The sequence below is a fragment of the Apium graveolens genome, chromosome 4 (genome assembly GCF_009905375.1).
Source record: "Apium graveolens cultivar Ventura chromosome 4, ASM990537v1, whole genome shotgun sequence".
Classification (NCBI taxonomy): Eukaryota; Viridiplantae; Streptophyta; class Magnoliopsida; order Apiales; family Apiaceae; genus Apium; species Apium graveolens.
The window spans coordinates 85,101,479-85,114,930 of NC_133650.1; the positions used below are offsets into that span (position 1 = coordinate 85,101,479).

At 36.6% G+C, this 13,452-nt stretch overlaps 1 protein-coding gene across 1 annotated transcript; it reads right to left on the reverse strand.

The window, feature by feature from the left end:
* Positions 1 to 10,807: 10,807 nt before the first annotated feature.
* On the reverse strand, positions 10,808 to 13,139 carry LOC141718140 (cytochrome P450 CYP736A12-like). Its single transcript, XM_074520516.1, has 2 exons — positions 12,391 to 13,139; positions 10,808 to 12,235 (listed from the first exon to the last, which is right to left on the reverse strand). Exons 1-2 carry the CDS (start codon positions 13,060 to 13,062, stop codon positions 11,408 to 11,410), a joined length of 1,500 nt encoding a protein of 499 aa, XP_074376617.1. The 5' UTR covers positions 13,063 to 13,139; the 3' UTR covers positions 10,808 to 11,407.
* Between the last annotated feature and the right edge of the window lie 313 nt (positions 13,140 to 13,452).

Here is a 13,452-nt window from a genome sequence, read left to right on the forward strand (position 1 = left end):
AAATCCATAGTAGTACATTTTAAAAGGGGCTCAACGTCCACTTCCGAAACATTAAAACCCCTCGAACTTTTATTCAAATGATTTCCCAACGACCATATTCCCTCAACTATATTTTATTATTCGAATAATAAATACTATATACTTATTCTTTTATCATGGGCGTAGTATACCCCAGGAATTATTTATTTCAAACCTGATTAATCATTAAAGATTATTAATTGCGTAAACATAAACTAGTTGAGGAATATTATTTTAAATACTCTTTTGAAGAGTAAACTCATTTGAGGTTTAATTATTTATCGATTATCATTTAATTATTTATTATTTAATTAAAGAGTTTATTTTGATTTAAAATCATAGATCCTGATTTAAAACATACTTTCTGATTTTGGGGAATCATCCGAGTAATTTCAGATCGTCGGAGAATATTATCCCGACTTATTTAATATTTTGAATATAGTTTCAAGGAGATAATTTTCCCCCTTATTTAATTATCTGTTGACAACGGTCAACTCACATCCTTAGTACTTCCTCCGAAATTTTCAGAAGTACATATATATATATATACAGTAAAGCTATGCCTATCAACAAGAAAAACGCTTGGAGGAACTTCGATGTGGTTCGAGTTCTCGAGATATGATAGGATTTCCTAAAGGAGAGGGGTAGGATCCAAGTACTTCATGTATTGGATAGACTACTGGTACCGTAAGAGACGGTACAATATGTACCTATGGACCTGTGAAGTGCGTGTATACCCGAAATGAGGACACATAGCCCGTATGCGGCAAGGGTGATAACCGAGATGTGAATGTGTCGTCCCTCTACTAGTAGAAAAGGTTACTTTTATCGCAGTACGACTGATCATCGTATACGGTGGCTCCAACGAATGTCCTAATTCTTCCAATTGGAATTGAGATGCAATTCCATAACCCAAGCCTAGGTGCTGGGATTACTATTAAGGTATTCGCAGGATATTAAAATCCCTTAAAGAATTATTTTCATAAGAAGGTGTGTAGGAAATGGCCAGAAAACGGGTAGGAAATGGCCAGCTGTTCTGTAGATTGTTTGGTGATGTACCACAGGTAGTCAGAATAAGCTGGATTAGTTTTCAGTTATTTATAGTTCGGCTTATTTATAAGTATGACTTATGTAAGGTAAGAAACAAGAAATGTATATTTGGCCGGCGGAATAGCCTTACCTAAAGGTCACTCCCCGGTAAGATTAATTACTTTTGTGTTGTAATAAATATCACTTGATGGTTGAAAATTACTCTAGTTATGATGGTTCTTTTCCAAGACAATAACCTGTAAGTGTGTGTGTGATAAGTGTGGGGTCATGAAGCGTGAGTATTTATATACTGTAGTATAAGTTGTGTGAGTTTAGATGGCGTGGCCTCCGAGACTCCTGACCCCGGGTTTTGGGGCGCCACACTATATCCCCCAATACTTTCCATTTTTTGGCGAATGTTCTCGCCCCTCACATATATATCATTTAGGGATTTTGGGGGGAAATCGTAAAGAGATGAGCAAAGCTTTTTATCTTTATAGGGGTCCAGCCCCATCGTTAAGAAGCCCATTGCTTTGACCTTGTCCAGATTAGTAACCATTCCAGCTTCTTTTTTAAACCGAGTGATATAATCCCCCAACTCCTCGTTTGCCCTCTGCCTGCAGTGGACCAGGGCTTCAGTATCCTTCTCCTTCCGGCACAAGTGTGAGTAGTACTTCAAAAACTTTATTTTCTGTTGCTCGTAATACCCGATGGACCTAGGTTTGAGGGACTTGTACCACATCGAGGCTGATCCTTTTAAATAGGTCTTGAACATTTTACAGAGCATAATATCATTATGACCCATTCCAATCATTAGAAATTCGTACTTTTCACAGTGGTTCTCATGGTCTCTCTTCCCGCTAAACTCACTCATCTTAGGGAACTGCCTTTCTTCGCCTGGAGGGGGCCGATACTGTTCAATTTCTTGTGTCACGATTGGCTTTCTGTCGGCCCTCCTATCACCAACAAGGCCTTTACTAGGTGAGTGAGCCTGAGCCGGGAACCATCGGGCTCTTCGTCTGAATTGGATGAAAAGGGTTGCTTTGTCCTCTTCCTTCGGGGATGTGAATCAGAGTCAAACTCATCTTCTTCGTCATGCACCCTTCGATCCCTTCTATCCTTATTCGCTCTTCCCGACTCGTCGGCCTACAACGTTTCACATAAGGTCCTCTCTTGTAGTTTAATTTCTTCTCTTTGAAGCTGCAGGGCCTTCAGCCGTAACACATCGGCCTCTCTTCGCTTCACGCGGGCTTCCGCCTCTTTTTCTGGTTGGTCACTTTTGGCCTTGCCCTTCTCCGCAGATTTTTCCGCCTGGATCTTTAAGAGTAAGGCTTCTTCTTCAGGAGTTAATGTGATGACTCCAACTTCGTCTACTAGGGTGGATGGTTGCCCCTTATCGGAAAAACCTGGTGGTGGTGAATGCTCATGAATTATTTCTGTCATGCTCTCGTTATCTCGACTTGCAAATCTCGTAGTTCCCACAGAAGGCGCCAAATGTTACGCCCAGATTCCTTCGGTCAATTGAGCAGGCTCCGGCTTCCACAATGTAGGCTTCGGCTACCACCTGAAAGTGAAGAGAATACGAGGGATTGTTTCCCCGATTCACCTCCGGTGTGAGAATAAGAATCTGGTTGTAAAGTGGGTAAAAAATACAAGAAAGTAGAGTTTTCGAAAGAAAAATGAGTCCCCTTGTTTCTTACTTTCTCTGGGATTTTATACCCATTTCTGCCATGAATGCTCGTACGTTACTCATCATTAAGGAGGGAGTGAAAAAGGGGGGTTATGTCTTTTGCTTTCCAACGGTTGGGAGGAAATGTGGGACTTGTCTTGGGCTCTCCATGGGACCTTCGGCCCAATAGCTCAATCGTCAGATGGGCCTTCGTTTGGTGGGCCTTATTGGGCCCATAGCCAATAGTATCAATCTCCAAATTAATAATTTAAGAATTTTACAAGGAATGAAGGAACCTTTTTTTAATAAATCAGAAAGAAAGAAAGAAAGAATGAATGAATTTATGTTAGAGAGAAATGATGAGCCTTTAGGTAATTACTAATTTCTAAGGTTACCGTGTTTAAATACGAATCTTAGGCACCAAGAGCAAGTGTTCGATTCGGGGAATAATTAGCCCAAACTGATTACTCATATCCAAGTCTTCAACAGATTTGCCATGTGGTAACTCCCAATCAAATATTACCCTTAAACATTAAAAATTCTAGAGTAATACTCCCTATAAGCTTTGTACACAGTTTACTTTTTGGACATGCATGCATTACAAAAATATTAAAATGTAGAGTAAAGTTCTATGGAGACCACCTTTTTGTTACACACCCGGAGACCACTTATGTTCAACAAGTAAAATCTTGCATAAAAACATTGCAAAATTTATTATTTTGCAAATTATGTTTTACAAAGATCATCATTTTATTTGAAATATTGAATATCATATATATTTTGCATGTATAATATTATAAAATATATTTTTTCAATGAAACTTGTTTAGTTTGCAGAACATTTGTTCAGTTTGCAGAATATACATTATACTTATTAAATTTAAAGTATCTTCAACAATTTTAATGAATTGGTGATCTTCGTAGAACATATTTTACAAAATAATATATTTTATAGTATTTTGATTACAGAATATAGGTGGTTTCCTAGGCCTCCATTGAAATAGGGTCTCCATAAAACTTTACTCAAATTTTATACTATAAAAATTAACTATTATCCACTCATATCCACTAATTTCTTCCACTATTAATTGATCCACAATTTTAATTATCTTATTTTTCGCTACCAAAATACACTTTTTATTAACCTTCATGTCACACCCCATGCATACTAATTATGTATACCAATGGATGATAATTATGTATACCTATGAATGACCAAGAGAGTATAAATTATAGATAAATTAACTTAATGTATCTTGATACACTTTAAAATTTGAATATGCAGCAAAAGCAAGAAAAATTCTTATTACTTCAAGTCTTGCAACTGGAGCAAAAGTTCCATCATAATCAATTCCTTCTTCTCGTGAGTAGCCTTTTGAAACCAACCTTGCTTTATTTCCGGTAACTATACCATTTTCATCTATTTTGTTCCTGAACACCCCTTTTATTCCAATTATGCTTCTATTCTTTAGTGCAAGAACCAATTCCCAAACTTTGTTTCTTTCAAACTGATTCAGCTCTTCCTGCATGGCAGATATCCAGTCAGGATCTAGTAAAGCTTCATCAATTTTCTTAGGCTCTGCTTGAGATAGAAAACATGCATGTAGGCACTCATTAGCAGTTGCACTTCTAGTCCTCACACCAGCAGTAGGATCACCAATAATTGATTCTCTAGTGTGACTTCTATCCCACTTTCTTGTATGAGTTTGTTGAATTGTGCCTTCATCATTTTTTTCATTATTGGTATGACTGCTAGATCCTTCTTCTCTTTCTTCCCCTGAGTTTGTGCTATCAAATTCAGGTGTTTGAGATGAGTTTCCACTTCCATGATTTTCCCGTTGAGTAGTCTCTTCATTCATCATCTGTTGTGCATCAACTTCATCTTCCTCATCAGAATCACTCTCAATGTTGAGGTTTTCAAATGCAAGGGATTCAGCTTCATTATCATCAAGGAATTCCAAGTATGGACACTTGTCATCATCAAAAGTCACATCTGTACTTTCCATAATTTTCTTTTGGTCAATCACATAAACTTTGTAGGCTGTTCTTTTCAATGAATATCCCAGAAAAATTGCTTCAAAGACTTTTGAGTCAAATTTTCCCAAATATTAAGAGTTGTCTTTTAATATGTAACACTTGCTTCCAAACACGTGAAAATGCTTTACAGTAGGCTTTCTTTTAGACATGATTGAGTAAGGTGATTTTCCATGTGTCTTGTTAATGAGATATCTGTTCTGAGTGTATCATGCAGTGTTAACAGCCTCTTCCCAGAAACTTGTTGGCAACTTGACATCTTGGAGCATTATTCTAGCAACTTCAACTAATGTTCCGTTCTTCCTTTCAATACTACATTTTGGTGAGGTGTTCTAGCAGCTGAGAATTCTTGAACAATGCCTTTACTTTTGCAGAATTCACTCAATGTTGCATATCTGAATTCTGTTCCATTATCACTTCTCAATCTTTTTACACAGTTGTAATCTTCAGCCTGTTTTTCTATCTTCTTGATGTGCTCAATTATGATGTGTGGAGTTTCATTTTTAGAGTGCATGAACTCTACCAAGTGTATCTTGAGAAATCATCCACCATCACAAGTGCATATTTGTTCCATGAAATTGATAAGACATTTACTGGCCCAAACAAGTCCATATGAATTAGTTGCAGAGGAGTTCTTATAAAATCCACAGTTTTTGACTTGTGACATGATCTTTTCATTTTTCCTTTCTGACAAGCTTCACAAACTTCAATTTGAGCATACTCCAGTTTAGGCATGTCTCTTACCAACTCCTTTTTGACCAAGGTGTTGATTGCCTTGAAATTTAAGTGAGACAGCTTCTTATGCCATAAATTGCTTTGTTCTTCTGATGCCTTGGTGTAGAAGCAACAAATTCCATCTTTATTTGTTGAGTCTAAGTCTGCAACAAACATACTTCCTTTCCTTGCTCCTTTCAGAGCAACTTCACCAGTTTTCTTGCTGATAAAAGTGCATTCTTCTTTGTTGAATAAAACTTGAAAGCCTTTTTTCTGTAAATTGGCTAACACTGAGAAGTTTCACTTCAAGACCAGCTACCAGTGCTACATCATCAATGATAATATTTTTAGAAACTATCTTGTCATATCCCATTGTGAATCCTTTGCTGTTGTCTCCAAAGGTCACCAAAGGGCCAGCTTTCTCCTCAAACTGTGATAACAGGGCTTTATCACCTGTCATATGCCTGTAACATCCACTATCTATAATCCAGATGATTTTCTTCACTTTGCCCTGCACACAATGAGTTTTAAGTGTGTTTAGCAACCCAAGCAGTGTTGGGTACTTTCTTCTTATTAACTGATTTAGCAGAAGTAGAATGAGTAGTTTCAGATAAAATAGAGTTCATTGAATGTTGAGCATTTTCCCTTTCTATTGTAGATTCAATTCTTGTTTCCTTGAGGTCTACTCTCAGTTTGTGGTAGCTTTTCATTACTTTTAAGTTGCAAGAAATGCAGTCAAACTTGTCATAAAAGGAGTAGGGATCATTTGCATTTGCTTCATTATATTTGCAGGCTCCTTTAGTTGGCTTGGTAACTGCCTTTTTACAAAGGTGAGTTAGGCGATTCTCAGAGCCATATTTTTTATATTTCTTTCTTGGAGCATGTACAACATAAGAAAAATTGTTGCTTTTGTTTATCCCTATTTTTCCATTTATATTTTTCTTTTTCTTTCTTGCATCTTTATTTTTGGTCTCTTTGACATGTGTCTTGGGACTTTGTTTGTCCATGAGCTTTTCTTCAGTATTGGAAGACTGAGTTGATTCTGCAATTTTCTTCTCTTTATCCTCATCAACAATTTCTTGCTTGATAATCAATTCTTCTTCACTGAAGTTGACTTCAAATGCCTTGAATATAGGTGATGTAACCTTTCTCACCATAGATGGAACATTTTCATTAACTGTTGTTTTTCCTTTGTCACCTGTCTTTTTCTTCTTGCTGTTCAAGGCATCATAGTCAAGACCAATAGCAATATTTGTACATGGTTTGTTTTTCTCATGATACTGTCCAATTAACTCAGATGCATTCTTGAAAGACTTCAACTTCACCTCATTCTTTTCCAGCTTATCCCTTAGCACTGCTTCAATTTCATTTGCACACTTGAGCTTTTTCTTGAGATAAGCATTTTCTTGCTTTACAGCTTCAAGCTCCACCAACAACAATTCAGTTTCTTGCTTCTCACTTTCAAGCTTCTCATTTATCTTTTTTAATCTGCTAACTTCTTCATTAGCAGCAACCATGCTTGTGTGAATGTGAAGCATTTCTGTGCTCATCTTCTCTACAGTTTCCTTATATTGACTCACATTTAAATCAATGGTGGTAAGAGTTGGTACCTATGATTTAGATGAGGATGATTCTCCTTGCTCCAAGGCCATGAGTGCATAATTTCCAAATTCTTCATCTTCATCATTTTCAGAGTCATGCCAACTTTTACCCTCTGCAATATAAGTTTTGCTTTGCTGTTTCTTCAGAAGAGCTTCATACTTTGCATCTAATTCAAGATAAGCTTTATCCTTTTTTGCTTTCTTGGGTTTCCTGCATTCTGTAGCAAAATGGCCCAACTCATTACAGTTTTAGCACCTTATCTTAGATCTGTCAACAGATGCAGTTTTGTAACCATTCTTGCTATCGGAAGTGTACTTCCCTTTTACTTTCCAGCTGCTGTCTTTGTTGAAAGATTGTCTTTTACCCTTGAAAAATCTTGGCTTTTTTACTCTAATATTAGAGAATTTTCTAGCCAAATAATCCATAGACTGATCTAGCTCATCCAGTTCATCAAGAGTGTAGAACTCATCATCTTCCAATTCCAGAATGACTTATTCTTGTGAATCATTTGTTCTTTGCTCATTAGTTGAGGTCACTGGAGTTTGAGATCTTGGTTCATCAGTAGGTGTTTGGCTTTCATTGACAATTAAGGCACTTGAGCCATCTACAACATGTCCTTGACCAGATCTCAATGATTTCCTTTGAATCATTTCTAGTTCATATATTTTGAGAATTCCATATAGAACTTCCAGTGTAATTCTGCTCAAATCTCTCCCTTCCCTGATTGCTAAGATTTTCTATTCCAAATGATCAGGGAGAGTAAGCAAGAACTCCAGGTTCACTTCTTCAGCTTCATAGTATTTGTCATGGAGCTGCAAATCATTTATCAGCTTGTTTAACCTTTCAAACACATCAGTTATACTTTCCTTTAGCTTGGCCATGAAACCCTCATACTATGAAATCAGTATCATTCTCTGATTATATCTAACTTCTTAGTACCCTCACAGAGTATTTCAATCTTTTCCATATTTGCTTGGCAGTGTCACAGTTAACAATGTTGTTGTACATCATATTGTCAAGTGACTCAATCAATATTAATTGCAAGCCACTATTCAGGGAAACTTTCTCTTTTCCAGGCTCAGTATACTCAGAAGGGTCCTTTGGAGCATAATGAGCTAGGATAACCATGTCTCCATCTGTAGATTCCTCAACTCTAACCATAGGAGTGAAGGGCCCATTCTTGAGGATCTGAATGTAGAGTGGATTGGCCATCCTGATAAATAACAACATTTTCTTTTTCCAAAGAGTGTAGTTAGCTTTGTCAAAGGTAGGAATTTTGATGCTACTGATTTTCTTTGTATTCATTCTTCCAAGATCTTGAATCTGTTTACTTTCATATTTTGCTCTGATACCACTTGTTAGGAAATGAATAACACACAGAGGGGGGGGGGGGGTGAATGTGTTTTACTGTTTTTGAGCTTTTCTTGAATCTTTTATGGTTGAACAAAGTAAATTAAATCTTGTAGTAAAAATGTGTTCATGCAGGACAAAAATCTTCAAAACTCACTTAATTTTATATTAAAATTAAAAAAAATTTGCTACAAAATTTCTAGGCTCTTTGTTGATAAAGAGCTTAGCTTCTACTTGAGAGTATTACAAGATTTTCTATCTGAATTGTTACTTATGACTAAAGGACCAGTGTTAACTTTATAAATCAGTTAACTGCTGGTTTACACAGTGTACAATAAAACATGCTAATAGCTTTTGTAAACAGTCACTTGTCATTTCCAATAATAGAAAAGTATATCTTCTATTTCTAGCTTAGCATATCTTTAGAATTCTGTGATTATATTGATCTTCCTTTGTTAGTTGATCTTCACCATTGATCTTGCACATCCTTCAAGCTGCTTTTGTAGATTTGTCAATCCAGCTGTTTGGATTGTTTGTTGATTGTTAATCTTGGATATTGAACTGATATGCAATTTTGTACTTTGAGATTTTACCTCGAGATCTCCATTTGGTCTCTAGAGAACTTGACATCTCGATAAGTATATTGGCTTATCGAGATCTCTAATGCTCCATAGTAAATTTGACTTGTAGAGGTCTCTAAGTTCTCTATAAGAGAATTTGGCTTGTAGAGATCTCTAGTCTTCATATCTTCACTTTGACTATCGATATCTCTGAGTTCTCTAATGACTAATTGACTTGTCGATAACTCAGAGTTCTCTCACTTTTGCCTTCAATTCCTGAACAACTTCTCTTGCTCTATCGGTGTATGGAGGATCAGCCTATAGAAAAAAATTACATTTTTTCCTTGAATCCTAATCAAATTATAAGCCAAGTTAGCTAAATACATTTAAACATTAAACAAGATAACAATGCAAAATACACTTGCCTTCCATTGACTGCAACCGAAAAACCTTCTTCCCGGGTCCAATGTCCCTTCTTTCCAAGCTTCTTGACATGGTGCCACAAGATCGCACTTGCATTTGATACCATTGAAACGATATTCAAAATCAGGGTCGTAATGTTTACCACCCGCCCATGAGTTACTGCTACTTCCGAACGGATTTCTAACTGACGAACTACTGCTTTTCGTACTGGACATAGTAGATGCTTTGAGCTTGATATGAACCCTAATTTTGTATAAAAGGGGGAGAGTTTATAAAAAAGGGATGATATATTGGGTTCTCTAATATTTGGGTCGGTTTTTTACGATCAAATCGGAACGGACCATATATAACGGTTTTACAGAATATCAAACCGGACCGGACCGTTTGAAATTTCGGACCAGACCAGACCGCAAGTTAACGGTCCGGTCGGTAACGGTTTGAAACCTAACTAAATACATAATTATAAAATTTATTTATTTTTTAAAATTTAGAATACAAATATTACATGTAAAAATATAAATTTGAAGATATTATTTTGAAAATATATCTAAAGTATAAAATAAACTTAAGTAATTAATAGATATATATATATATATACATAAAAATGGTATATAGTTATAATAAATATATTAATATATATTGAAACGGTCCGGTTCGACCTTAACGGCCCGATTTGGAGATGAAAACGAGGTCGAACCGTAAAATAACAGTTTTTATTCACACCAAACCTAGACCAAGTCGAACCGCCGAAAAAATCGTAAAAAGCGGTTTGGTCGGTTTGGTCCGGTCCGGTCCGGTCGGTTTGACTTTTTTTTGCTCACCCCTAATGATAATTATGTATACCTATGAATGACCAAGAGAGTATAAATTATAGATAAATTAACTTAATGTATCTTGAATTTAAAAATGAAATATGATCTATGGCTGAGACCAAAAAAGTATACTTAGCTATGAGGAGTACATGAAAAAATATTATTTAATAAAATTATTAGTTTATGGATTATTGATCAAGGTATAACTCTAATTTAACTTCACATCACTTAGTAGCAAATAATATTTATTAATTTTAATTTCTTACCATGTAAATAAAATTATATTTTTTGATAATAGTACAATTCTTTTTAACTACAAAAATTTGTACTTCAAAAATATATTTTAGTAAAATATACATAAATGTAACTAACTTATAAAGTTATAGATTTTTATTTTTAATTTACAAACCAGGCTGAGCAAACAAGTACCAGTTTGTTTGAATCCCTGGTCCCCTGACTACATTTCTTTGTTTGCTGTGCAGAGCGAAAGAACCGGTAAAGTAATAAATCGTGGTCTTATGAGGACTGTAACAAAGATGCTAGCAGATACCAGGAAGACTTTGAGAAGCCTTTCATCGAGGTGTCTGCTAGAGTCTCAACAGTTCATTGCTTGTTGTGATTGTGGGGAATATTTGAAGAAAGCCGAAACACGTCTTAATGTGGAGATTGAGAGAGTGTCCCACTACTTGGACTCAAAAACTGAAGTGAAAATAACAAATGTGGTGGAGAAGGAAATGATTGAAAGTCATTTTTATTTAAAATTTGTGGTCTTTTCGGGTAATGCCCAGACACTTTTTATTGAAAACAACAGGAGAATTGTATGAGCATTACTCCAGGTTATCGCAATTGGCACTAATGAAAGAGTCAATGGAAGCAATCGGGAAGGTGTTGAGAGGTTTGATGAGCCCGAACAGAGAAAATTTATCTTTACTGTATCCGAGGTACTGGGAAATCTGCCTCTGGTAGACTATTGATCCTAAACCTCAAGATTACATTCACATTAATGCAATAAGATTGTGGCGCAAGCAGCCCGATAAGGAGGACTAATATAGACAACTACATCAATTCTATATCATAATCACCATATTGCAATGAATCAAGGAACCCTTTTTTAATAAATCAGAATGAATGAATGAATTTGTGTTAGAGAGAAATGATGAGCCTTTAGGTAATTACTACTTTCTAAGGCTACCGTGTTTAAATACGAATCTTAGGCACCAAGAGCAAGTGTTCGATTCGGGGAATAGTTAGCCCAAACTGCTCAGTCATATCCAAGTCTTCAGCAGATTTGCCGTGCGGTAACTCCCAATCAAAACAATGTAGCAACTGAGCCAACACTAGCTGAACGCTGAGCAACCCCAGTTGCATACCTGGACACCCTCTTCTACCACTACCAAATGGTAAGAGCTCAAAATCACGTCCTCGAAGATCTATTTTACTCTCAGAAAACCTCTCTGGAATGAATTCTAGAGCATTGTCACCCCACACCTTAGAATCTCGTCCTATAGCCCATGCGTTTACAATAATTCGTGACTTCTGAGGGATATGATATCCATTAACTACAATATCCTCCTTAGCTTCATGGGGACCAAGTAACGGTACAATAGGGTGTAGTCTCATACCTTCTCTAATAACCATGTACAGATATTCTAGTTTGGGCAAATCCGTCTCCTCCACCATTCTATCAAGTCCAACAATGGAAGTTAGCTCCTCTTGACATTTTTTCATTGCGCCTGGATGTCTCATTAGTTCTGTTAGTATCCATTCGATTGATGTAAATGAGGTGTCAATTGCTGCTGTAATGATATCGATCATGATGGACTTGATACTGGGTCTGTCAATCAGTTTGGCTAGCTCTTGATGGTTGATAGAAGCGTTATTTCTAGATAAAGATATCATTTCATCGACAATGTCACGATTATTCTTAAGAGTGCCATTATTCAAATTTTGCTCATGCTCCTCAATAATTAGCTCCAACATTGCATCAAGTTTCTTGCTTGTTGCCTCATATTTGCGTGACAATCCCTGTAGGAGGCAATGTGTAAATCACGTTAAAACTAGGAAGAGTAAAGAAGCTTAAAAATATGACAGAGATGATACATAGGACCTGAAAAATACTAAGTATGCCATTGTTTAACTGTACAACCAGAAATTATGAAGTTCCTTGACAATATATGTACCTGAAGGTCAAGTGGCTTTAGGGAGGGCACAAAGTCAGCAAGATTAAACTGTCCAGCCAAAGTAAAGGCTTCCGTCATGATGCCCTTGAGATCAAAGCGATCATCTTTGCTTCGTCCTAAAAGGAACCTAAACGTCATGTTCTCAATTAAACCCCCTACCTTATCACTAACATTCACCACCTCACCAGCCACGGCAGCTTTCTTAATGTCCTCCACGACTAAGCCAACCTCATCTCTTCTCATCCCTCGAAAAGAATTAACTTTTGCGGGAGCTAAAAGCTCTTGTACAACAAATTTTCTCACATGCCTCCAGTACGTACCATTGGTAAAACTAATGCCATTGTTACCATATGACATATGTGCAACAGCCTCCATTTGTGGTCGTGCTGCAAAAACACTGTCATGAGTTTTAAGGAAAAGTTGAGCAGCCTCAGGAGACGAGACAACTATAGCTGGCACCGAACCCATGCGTAAAGACATTATAGGACCATACTTCTTGGACAACTCATGGAAGGTGCGGTGGGGAAGGCTGCCCAAACTTAAAAGGCTACCAACAATCGGTAATCCTCTCGGGCCTGGTGGCAGTAGCTTACGCTGCCTGGTGTCGAGTATCCACCAGAATGCAGCTCCAAGGACCAGGAACAGAAATGAAAAAGCCCAGGAAAGTGTCATCGTTGGTTAATTATTTGGAAAAGGATATTATGGTTTTTAAAGATTGAAAGTAACTCAAGTATTGTAATGTAGTTGCTTGTATGTTGTGTGCTGTTTAAAAATGGTAGGAGTTTGGTTTTTATAGCTAGATAAACTGAGCAGCCAAAAATGAACCCACCTAAACCACAAGCAGTATTTCAACTGATTTTGTACCACATGCCTAAAAAAAAATTAAATATAAAATAAAAATTCCATGTGTAGGAAAGCTTCTGCTGGTTTCTTTTCCATTTTTATAAAAATGTTCCCTTCTTGTTTTTTTCTCCTAATATTTTTTTCAACAACACCCACATGCATGTACATGTACATCATATCTATTCAATTATTTCGGTCCTTAGTAATACATTTTTTAAA